Genomic DNA, 11656 nt, shown 5'->3' on the forward strand with positions numbered 1-11656 from the left:
TGGACCCTCATTTCATCTTCCCGTCTCAGACCCTAATCCATTCCGATCCATCCGAGAGATGGTAGGTAATCAAAGCAGTCAGAGCCATTTCTCCACTTTGTGCCTCCCCTTGCAGAGAGGGCAGATGCCACCTCACCAGAAGTCAGGCCTCTCAGGGTAATGCGTGGCTTTGAGACACCTGTCCTTGGTCAGCAGAGAAGGCAGCATCTCCAAAGCCACTGGAAAGTCCCTTTGGCAAGAGTCTCAGAAGAGCAGAGTCCTTGAGCCGGCAATGGAGGAGACATCTGGAGGTAGGGATCCAAAGCCCTGTCCTAAGACAGAGGAGGTATCTTGGGGCCTTTTCCATTGAAGTTTTGATTATCTCTGAGGATGGAGAGCTGAGAACCTCTCTGGATCCCTATGCCACAGTTTGGCCACTGTCATGGAGAAAAAGGTTTCTTCTTGACATCCAAGAATTTCCCCTTGTCCAATTTGTCCCTGTTGCCTCTCTTGCTATTAGTGTGCACCTCCAAGAAAATCCAGCTCTGTCTTCTCTGTGCCCTCCATAAGGTAGCTGTGCACAGCATGAAGATGCCCCTTGGCCTTCTCTTGTCCAGGCTGAACAAACCCAGCTCTCACAGCTTCTCCTTATATGCCCCACGCTGCAGGCTGCACCATCTTGGTGTCCCTGTGCTGGACTGCCTCCCATGTGTTAGTGCCTTTGCAGAATGGGAGAGCCCAAACAGGAGCTGGTATACAGACGTGGTCTCCCCTGTGCCAAAAAGAGGGGTAGAACGTCTCGGTGGCCCTGCTGGCTCTGCTCTCACAAATACAGCCCAGCATAGAGGGGAGACATTTGCCCCTGACTGTTGTGACTCCGCAAGGCCAGCAGAACTGACAGTAACACTCGGATTCTTTCTTTCTTTCTAGGTTGCTCCACTCATGTAGGTTCCCGGTGCAGTGCTAGAGCCCCTGAGGATGGAGGTGGGATGCCAGGGTGTGTCCCTGTAGCTGTCAACATCTCTGCCAATGTCGTGAGCCCTCTGTGAAAGCAGCTGCAAGTGAACGAGATGAGGCTACGTATGGATGTGAAGGCTTCCATAAATGTGCCTGGCTTCCATGGGTGACTTGGGGTGTGGATTCACCTCCTGGCACCTCTGCTGTGCTGCTAATTCCACATCCCACAAATGCTGTTACTGCCAGCCTGCTCAGCAAATGCTGTTGTGCCCCCTCCTTTTCCTAGAAGGTTGTGAAGCCATACAGGATGAGTCCAAGACCCTTATAATTAAATGCCAGCATCTCTTGAGTGCCTTTGAGTGCCCCAAAGCCTGCTTAGCTTGAAGTGAGGAAGCCCCACAGCTCTTGGGCTCCTGGCTCTGCGAGGGGTGAAGACGTGCCCAGGGCCAGGTTGCCTGTGGCACCCAGCCCTCAGTGCTCTGTGAAGCCAGCTGTGGATCTCGACTTGTGCCGATGTTCAGAGCTCACTGGGACACAGCCCTGCGCGACCTGCTCTAACCTGGCCTGCTTTGTATGGGAGGTTGGACTAGAGACCTCTGGAGGTCCCTTCCCACCTGAATTGCTCTGTGATTTCATGAATGGAAAGACCCCAGCCACAGAGACAGGCTGTGCTTCTCTCGCAGGCTGCCCACCAGCAGACGATGGGGTGAGGCCTTTGCCAGCCCCACACTCCCTTGTCCCCCTCCACTTGTGATGTGGGACACAGCCTGGGTCTGGACCGGGCCCACATGAGGTCTCCACTGCCGACCCTTCCCCTGCAGAGGGAGGAAACCCCGACATTCCCGGCATGGAGCTGATGTCAAAACAGCACCTGGAGCCTGACTGCTCTGATGGCCTCGTCCCTCCCAGCACAGCCACAGGGCCCCAAGTGGGGCTGCTTACCCTGCCCCATTACTCCCTGCACTCCCCGTCACCCCAAACCCCGTCCCAGCCCTGGTGTCCTGACCTGGGGCAGTTCCAGCTCCCTGAGAGGGAGTGTGGGTGCAGAAGCAGCAGGCTGGGGGGCTGGGCTGCAGGCAGTGATGGCCCTGCCAGTCTGGGAGCTGGGGGGTGCGGCTGGACCCGCTGCCTGGATGGGGCTGGAGCCCCGGCATGGGGAGAGGCAGGAGGGCCGGAGGCCAGGCAGTGGCTGAGGGGCTGTTCCCACTCCTGCTGCACTGCTGGTGCCTGCGGTGTGGGGAGAGGGGATAGCAGATGAGGCAGCACGAGGGGGCAGCAGATCAGCAGGGGTGGGGTGCAGTGGGGGCTGCAGCAGGGGTCGTGGATGGTGCTTGCGCAGCGCAGTGGCACTCACACCACTGCCCGAGCCCCACTGTGGGTACAGCCCTCTCCTGGGGGCAGGGGTGTGTGTCAGCCACCCCATCAGCCTCCCAGCTGGGACTGGCCCCAGTGGCCCAGGCAGACAGGACAGTGACGTCTGTGTCCCTTCTTCCTGTGTCCAGCAGATTCCCTACCCCCAGGCTGCCTGCAGCCCCCCCATGCCAGCCCCTCTCTCCAGGACAGCATGGGAGTCCCTGTCCTGGGGCTCCTCAGGCAGCTCCTGCTGCCCCAACATACACAGAAACAGATTTCTCTTTCTTGCTTATTCCTCCTTGCAAGCACACAATTGCTCCTTTCCCCTTCTCTAGGGATGTCCCTGCTCCAGAGAGAGCCTTTCCCCAGGGAGTGCATCAGTGCTGGCCTGCCTGGCCATTCCTCGACCTTCCCCTATGCTCCCTGAGGGCCCCGAGCTGGCGGTGCTGCTCTGCAGAGCGAGCGGGTTGTGGTGACCCAGGGCCATGGGGTGACTGTGCACTGGCCGTGGTGGTTGGGGTGAGAAGCAGACCCAGCTGGACGGGCACCATTGCACCTGACAACCCCCTGCCAAGGGGGTCTGTGGCTGCAGATGATGCTCTGAGCAATCACAGGACATTTCAAATGGCTCAGAACCTGTGTTCAGGTGTGTCCCGAGATCCAGCCCACTGAAGGTGACATGAACCCCTCTCCAGGCTCCCTTCCCTCTGCCTGCAGGGTCCCCACTGTGGGCATCTGTCACCAGCCCTGTCATAGGGCAGACAGTCCCAGGCAGACACCGCTTGACCATTCAGCACCTCCAGGAGCACTGGGCACCCACAAGTGAGAGCTGAATGCAGCCCTCATTCCCTAACACAGCACCCATGAGCTCATCACCTTGAGTCCATGTAGAGTCTGAAAAGGAAGAGGCCTTTTCATGGTGAAAGTCCTTGAGTGCATTCTTTGCTCCAGCTTTTGGAAGAAGAAAGCAACTTTCAAGCACTGCACTGAGGAAATCCCCTTTTATTAGGGACAGGCCAGCTCTGACACAGTGACAGACACATTCACAGAAGGCCTCTGGGTCAGACAGACAGGGTTTGTGCCTCTGGAGAAGTGGGATGAATTTAAATATCTCTGAACAAACATAGGTGCCCAAAGCACAAGAGTTGTCTGAGATAATTAGAAATCAGCTGTGAAGAGGGATGGGCAGCTTATTCCTGCTGAACTAGTAGCAGCTGAATCAGTTTTTTCAGTGCCTCCTTGAGCTCCTTATTCCTCATGCTGTAGATGAGGGGGTTCACTGCTGGAGGCACCACCGAGTACAGAACAGCCACCACCAGATCCAGAGCTGGGGAGGAGAGGGAGGGGGGCTTCAGGTAGGCAAACATGCCAGTGCTGATAAACAGGGAGACCACGGCCAGGTGCGGGAGGCACATGGAAAAGGCTTTGTGCCGGCCCTGCTCAGAGGGGATCCTCAGCACAGCAGTGAAGATCTGCACATAGGACAGCACAATGCAAATGAAACACCCAAAGACTAAACAAAGACTAACCACAAGAAGCCCCAATTCCCTGAGGTAGAAGTCTGTGCAGGAGAGCTTGAGGATCTGGGGCACTTCACAGAAGAACTGGTTCACTGTGTTGCCTTGGCAGAGTGGTATTGAAAATGTGTTCCCAGTGTGCAGCACAGCATAGAGAAAACCACTGGCCCAGGCAGCTGCTGCCATTTTGACACAAGCTCTGCTGTCCATGAGGGTCCTGTAGTGCAGGGGTCTGCAGATGGCCATATAGCGGTCATAGGCCATGACAGTGAGGAGAGAATACTCTGCTGTGAGCAAGAAGAGAAACAGAAAGACCTGGGCAGCACATCCTGAGTAGGAAATGGCCCTGGTGTCCCACAGGGAATTGGCCATGGATCTGGGGACAGTGGTGGAGATGGATCCAAGGTCGAGGATGGAGAGGTTGAGGAGGAAGAAGTACATGGGGGTGTGGAGGTGGTGGTTGCAGGCTACGACTGTGATGATGAGGCCGTTGCCCAGGAGGGCAGCCAGGTAGATGCCCAGGAAGAGGGAGAAGTGCAAGAGCTGCATCTCCCGTGTGTCTGCAAATGCCAGGAGGAGGAACTCGCTGAAGGAGCTGCTGTTGGCCATTTGGTCCCACTGGGCTTTGGGGATTGTCTAAGGAATAAGAAACAGTTGAAAAAAAAAAAGTGAAAAGACATTGACAAGGCAGGAGACACCTTCCAAGGGAAAAAAAAGGAACATTTCTCTTTGAAAACACTAGGTTGTCTCTCTCTTTTTTGGGGAGGATCATTCGGCAGGTACCTGTAGTGTGCTGTGGGAAGCAGAAGCCTCTGCCTGGGGGCTGCACAGGAATCAGTCCTTCTGGACAGTAGTGGGAACATGGGAACAAAGGTAAACAGCTCTGGCACTCATAATTTCTGTCAGGTAAAATCTATTCCTCACCTGGAAGGGCTTTTCAGTGTTTTCACTATCTGCTCTAAAGAATGATAGTTGAGGAACAGAGTTTTAGGGAGTTTTTAATATATATATTTTTTTCCTTTAGATGTCCTTGTCACCCCTGGGGAGTGTTGCTCAAAGGCAAAAATTCTCAGCATTTCTACTGTGAGCTTGGAAAAAAAAAAAAAAAAAAAGATTCACTGCCACTTGGTACAGAGTGAGGACAGCTTGTTTCTCTATTAGTCTTGTTCCCAGCTGTCCTGTACTCACACCGCTTTGAGCTGGAGGATGAACACTCTCATATGTTGCCCTAAAAAGAAACCAGCCCCTGCTGAGAGCAGAGGAGTCCACTTTCAAAGTGCAGATCTCCAAATTTCTCTCATTCTCAGGGTGCCAGAGGGAGGTCTCCACACTCCCCTTCTAGCCAAGGACACACAGAGCTCTTTTCAGCTGCCCATTTACAGCCTCCCAACACCATCTCCATGCTCTTCACATCTCTGCAATTTCTTCACGGGTCTCTCAGATATCACAGAGATGCTGTGAGACATCTGTGCCTTGCTGGAGGGCAGCTCGCAGCCTGGCTGGACACCACAGAGAAACGGTCAAAGGCCTGTTAGGACTGAAGATGGGTTCTCCTTAAGGGAGAGTCAGCTCAATTCCCAACCCCATAGGCTGCATTTCTGGGAGCCACACTGGTCAGAAGTGGGCTGGGGCAACAGCACTCCCATGCAGGCCCCTCTCTTGCACAACATGCAGCATTGGTGTCAGAACTGCAGCTGAAGACCCCGACCCCAGGGAGCTTGAGAGAAAAACAGGAGCAGCATGACAGGAGGAGAAACAAGGAGCAACACCAAGATTCTACTGCCAAGGGAGGCAAGGAGAGACAGACGGGCGCTCAGAAAAGCCTTTACCTTACCCAGCTGGGCATGCCACCTTGCAGATGGTGACATTGCAGGGCAATCGTTCCTTTTGTGGCAGGAGAGATGCCCCTGTCCTCTGCCAGAGGTCTGGCTGCAGAGGAGGCAGCTCATGCCCTGGACTCCATGGCTGTCAGGGCAGAGGCTCTGCTGGGTGGGAGAAGACACATGAGGGGCTTGCTCAGAGGAAGAGTCTGCATCAGAGGGACTGACCATGACTTGCCCAAATCCATCCTCTCCTTGTGATTCTGTTAGCAGTTCCCTCTCATTCCCTGCCCATCTCTGCTGCCTGGAGCAGTCCCTGCTGGAAGCTCTTTCTCTGTCCCAACATCTTTTCCCGGTCATCCTCTGTGTGCTCAGTTCTGCCCTACTGAAACCTCCCGGGACAGGGCACAGGCCAGGGGCACCTCTGTGTTTGCAGGTCCTAAGAAGCAGGTGACACAAACCTTGACTAGCACAGAGAAGGTGATGCTGGTGCTGTCTGTAGGCAGAGGTGGGAGTGAAGCAGCTTACTGAGGTTTCTCAAACCTACTGATCCTGAGAGTGAAGGTTTGGGAGTCCCAGTTCCTTGCCAAAGCAGAAAACTCTCCTTTTTTCTCCCTGCCAAAATCTGGAAACTGAAAGTGCAGACATCGAGAGGAAAGCTCCTTCCCTTTCAAGTAGCCTTTTCTTCACTTTCCTCTAAAAACACTCCTCAGAAATGCCCTGTGCATAAGCTGGAGCTGTGAGCAGCCCTGAACTGGGCAGCACCCTCTCAACAGGAGAATAAACCTGCCCTGATGAGGGGCACTCCTCCCATCCAGAGCTTCTCCCCACAGTGCCGTGGGGAGTTTCCTGGGCAGGCTGAGTGCTGACCCTCGCAGGCAGCAGAGTCACTGCCCCAGGCACACAGCACCCGGGAGCACAGGGACACTGCTCTGAATTACAGCCCTGGGCAGACTGAGTGCACAGCCCAGCTTCACAGCCTGCAGCCATTCCTGAGAAAGGTAACAGGCTGCCCTCTCAATCTGATGGTGTGGCTGGGAATCTCTGCTCTGAAGCATCTCATCCTACTCTGAGTGGGATCCTTAAAAAGACAGTCATGGGATGGGATAGGTTTAGAAGACCCCTCCAGGAACCTCAGTAGCATTGCCCTGCAGCCAGAGACTCACCGTGTCAAAGGCTGTGAAGGTTTCTTCCACAGTGAGCTCTCTGCTGTCCTCCCACTTCACACTGCCTTCCACTTCTCTCTGCCTTCTCTCAGCTCATGTCAGCAGCAGCAGGCAGTGCCCACAGCCCTGCTGCTCTTGGCAGAGGAGCTGCTCCTGCACACAGCTGTGTCTGGGCAGTGCTGCCAGGTTGCCATGAACTCCTCCTGTTTCATCAGCCTGGCCCCACTTGGGAACAGTAGCCCAGCTGAAGGTGTGATTTTGTTTGTCCTTTGTACTCCTCCTTCTGGGAAATGTTTACTGAGGGAGACTAAAATAATCACTGATGGTCCCTCTCTAAACACTGAAGAGACACTGATTCCAGGACTGTAATTTGTCTCATCAGAGGAGGGTAATCTACAAGAGGTAGAAATGTCCCCCTCTGGAAGCCCCTCTTCCCATCTCTTAACTAGGCAGGACACGTAGACAGGGACAAGAAGGGAGGTCATTTACCCAGGGTTCAGGTATTGATTCAAATGAGTCTATCTGGGCATTTCATGCCAGGTGAAAAACCCCTGGTCTGCAGTGGGATTCAGCAAACTGCCATGAACTCCACAAACACACACGAGGTGGGATTCCCCTTGCCCAAGCTGAAGTGTGCACAACACAGATGTCTGCACACAAGATCCTACCATTCTAATCACTGGAGATGGAGGGTGGCAGGCAGTTGCTCACACGCGAACCCTTGGTGACATTTGGAGAGACAGAGGTGGTCCAGGGCATGTGCCAGTTTCTGCTTGCTCTGAAGGAGGAACCTGCTTCCTTCTAGAGCATTAGGTGGGGGCTAGGTGAGGAATTTCCTTGGCCATCTCCAATGACACTAGATGCCTACTACTACAACTAAAGCGCCACTCACTATGATGCTGAGACACAAGTGGATCCATGCAATGCAAACAGCTAATGTAATTCAGGACAGACACTAGATTCAGTGACATAAAGATAAGCCATAGGCAGGGCCATGTCCAATGCCTGGGGTGTCCAGCACAACCACATGTCTCTAGCAGATACAGCATGGGACCTACAGGAAAAGCATGCTCTTTTGGAGTGGTTCCTGGGCAAGGGCCCCAGGGCACCTTGGATTCCCTACCTGTGCTCAAACATCATGAATCCCACAGCTGCCTTTGGGCAAAGTCTATCCCATCTACATCCAAGCATGCTGCATAAATGACAGGCACATCACACCAAGGTCTCTGCACTCTCAAACATTTCTTGCTCTCCTCCTCCTGAACTTTTTCTCACCCCCAGATGATATGAACAGGGACTGTGCTAATGAGGTGGCTGGATCCAGGCCAGCTGGCTCACAGGCTGTCCAGACCCAGGAACTTCTTCACTGGCACCTTGTCCTTCCTGGAGATTGGTGGACCCCCGTCACAGGTCCCAGGGTGCTACAAAGTCAGCTCAGGCAGCAAACCCCTCTCCTGACATTTCTGCATGGCCCAGCTCTGTTTCTCCCTGGCCTGGGGCACTGCAGGGTTTGCTGTCTTAGTGGGAACCTCGTTTCACCATTACATTGCCACCTGCTATGGGGTCTGTATGACCAGGAGTGCAGCCAGGAGGTCGAGGGGCATGATGATCCCCCCTTAAGGCAGTATTCATTAGACCATGTATACTGCATCTATCTTTGGGTCCCCAGAAAAAGAAAGAGGTTGATAACTGGGAACGAGTTTGGTGGCGGGTCCTCCAGATAATCAGGGAGCTGGAGCACTTGCTCTGTGACGAAATGGGGCTTGTTCAACCTGGAGAAGAGATGGCTTTGGAGGGATCTCATAACAGCCTTCCAGTGGCTACAAGGAGGTCATCAAGGAGATGCAGCCAGGGTCTTCACCAGGGTGCATGGCAGGAGGACAAGAGGCAATGGGCATAAGTTGAAAGAAAAGATGTTCATGCAGGGGACAAGGAAAAGCTTCTCCACTAAGAGGATGGTCAAGCACTGGAGTGCACTGCTCAGAGAGGCTGTGCAGTCTCCTCCCTTGGAGGTTTCCAAGGCCAGGCTGAATCAAGCCACAGCAACCTCATCTGACCACAGAGCTGACCCTGCTGTAAGCAAGGAGATTGGGCTGGAGACCTCCTGAGGTTCCTTCCACCCTGAAGGAGTTCCATGATTCTTCCCCCTCTGGGTCTTTGCTCTTTGATGTCGGGGAAAACACAAAGGTTTCCTGTGACAGTGGAAGTAGATCAGCTCTATTGTCCTCCTCCAGTCAGATGTGTTCCCATACAGGGCTTCTTGGCAGGAATCCCCAAAGAGCCCTGATCAATCCTTTGCTTCACTTTTAATTTCCTTCCTGCCCCCTCCAAGTTTGTGTCCCTTACCATCCTGATCCCCTCCTATACAACCAACCCACCCCTGCTTACCCTTTCCCCAGTGGCACTGCTTTGTTTGGTTTCATTTTGTTTGGTTTTGGTTTTGACAGAGAGGAGCTTCAGTCCAGAAGGACCTTGAGAAACTTGGGGGATTCAGACAACAGACACCTCAGGGAGGTTTGCACAGAGGTGTCGAGTCCTGTACCTAGAGGGGAATAACCGCATCCGTGAGGAGAGGTTCAGGGCCTTGGGCTCCTTCATCCTGCTGAAGCGGAGGTGAAGGGCAGTAGAGTCGAAGCCTACGGCTGCTTAAAGGGTGGTTTCAGGGATGAGCTTTTCTTGGTAGTGGGAAACAGCATGAGAAGGGTGAGCAGCCACAAACTGTAGCTTGTGGGTTCAGATGTAACAGGAAAAGGAAATGTCACTTGAAGAGTAGTGTTGTAGTGCTACAGGTGACCCAGAGAGAGTCTGTGATCAACCCCTGGCTTTGTGTTTCATGAAAAAGCAAGAGAGAGCAGAGAGACATCAGTAAAGGTGGGGAGATCGCAAGGTGAGAGCAAGGTGAGGAAGCAGGCTGGGTGTCTAGAGACTGTAGGGAAAGAGGCACAGGTGCAGCACAGCACAGGACAGTGGTGAAGACAGCCTAGGGGACTGCCAAGGCTGAAAGCCTCCAATAGAGCCGAGGTCTTTGTCCTCCAAGAAACTTGGACGTTTTCTTCTGACTTTAACTTCTTGAGGGCTTTGTTCAGTCTCCTCTCAGTATCTGAGGTTCATGGACTCAGCACCAAATACACCAGAGAGGTCCTGAAAATGCAAAAAGCCCTAACATTCCATGTCACTGACCATAATTTCTTTCAGTTCTTCAAATCTTGTGTGGTTAATTGTAGAGGTTGCCGGAGTGTATTTACAAGAGGAAGATTTCAATGAGCACCTAAAAAAAAAAAAGAAAGAAAAAGAAAAAAAAAAGAATTTCTACTTTTGAAGTTTTGCTTACTTTTCAGCTTTCAAAATAAGTGATATCCACACTCTCCAATTCATACTGACCCACTGGGTCTCCTAATGAAGTCTGAATGACTAGGAAAAGCAACACATATGACAGGAAACCTGTATGGACCACCTTCCTCCTCACCCCGCCCCAACCCTGCCCTTTCTCTCACCAGCCACTGGGGACTTACATTACTCTTGTTAAAAATCTAACCTTTTCTCATTTGAGTCTGTAGCTGAATGTTACAGCTCCTATGCACCAATTCCCAGCTGCTTTCCTTAGAGAACTAGCTGTGGACACAGCAGGATTTCTCTTCATTACAAACAAAAATGAAAAATGAAACAGTGTAATTAAACACCAGAAATACTCCTCCACTGTATGCTCATTAAGCCCAAGATGCCTCCACTGCTGTCCACTTTCCACAAGCAATAACCTTCCTAGAAATGTTTTAGACAGATAGATAGGAAAAGATAGACAGAAACATAACTATGGAGCTGGTAAAGAGACAACTAGACTCCTGAAGGATGAGGCAAGCTTCAGACTCCCTGAAGCTCAGAGCAGCAACTGGAGAGCTGAGAGGTATCTGAATGGATACAAAGCAAGCGGAGGAGGAAAAGTGGAAAACTGTGGAAAGTGCATATGTCCAGATAGTCTGATGCAAAGGGAACTTTAGAAATGATTCTTTTAATCAGGGCATGTGAAAACACGTGGGAGATTCCTGAGATTACATCCACAGCATAATTAGAGAGAGCAGTGGTAACGCAAGTTGAGGGGCCTATCAATATTTCTTCTGCTGCTACTCACACCCTTCCTGAAATACCCTTCCTTCATACCCTTCCTGAAAATTTCCATTATTTCATCATGGGAAACATTGACATTTGTATTAAAGTTAGTCAGTCATTTTAGCTGATGGAAGTGTGTTCATACTTTCTAAATGTTGAAAACAGTTCTTTCTTCAGCTTTCCAGGCAGAACTCAGGTGTCCAACCACCAGCACCCAGTGGCACTTGGAGAGGCCTCAGGACATGTCAGGTACTGGCCAGGGCCTGGCAGCTCTCACAGCTCTCACCTGCGGGAGACCGTAGCCCCTCGAAGCTGCAGAGGGGACCAGGGCACCTGCAATGGCACCAGATGTCCATGACACTGTCACTGGATTCCCACCCCAGTTCTGAAAACCCCTTTCCTTTCCAAAGGAAAAAAAAAATCCCCCTAAAAGACCAGTATATTTAAAAAAAAAGACAATAAAGCAAAGAAAGATAAGAACACAAGGAACTTCAAAGTTTTTTAAGAGCACAGCTAACAGCTGAGAGTGCAGCTAACAGAGGCAGTGAACAGAGGAAGGCCAAGGCCCATTTGGAATTAAATCTGGCAAGGGATGTCAAGGACAACAAGAAGGGCTTCTTCAAATACATCAGTAGCAAAAGGAAGACTAGGGAAAATGTGGGCCCGCTGCTGAATGGGGTGGGCGACCTGGTGACGCAGGATACAGAGAACTCGGTCCAGTCTTGTTCAACTTCTTCATCGGTGACCTGGATGAAGGCAC

The 11656-nt window shown here is 52.2% G+C and overlaps 1 protein-coding gene across 1 annotated transcript; it reads right to left on the minus strand.

Annotated features, from left to right (window-relative positions):
- Positions 1-3479: 3479 nt before the first annotated feature.
- Positions 3480-4415, minus strand: LOC112997180 (olfactory receptor 14A16-like). Its single transcript, XM_026123055.2, has one exon. The coding sequence runs from the start codon at positions 4413-4415 to the stop codon at positions 3480-3482; it is 936 nt and encodes a 311-aa protein (XP_025978840.2).
- Between the last annotated feature and the right edge of the window lie 7241 nt (positions 4416-11656).

The sequence above is a fragment of the Dromaius novaehollandiae genome, unplaced genomic scaffold (genome assembly GCF_036370855.1).
Source record: "Dromaius novaehollandiae isolate bDroNov1 unplaced genomic scaffold, bDroNov1.hap1 HAP1_SCAFFOLD_56, whole genome shotgun sequence".
In the NCBI taxonomy this organism is placed as follows: Eukaryota; Metazoa; Chordata; class Aves; order Casuariiformes; family Dromaiidae; genus Dromaius; species Dromaius novaehollandiae.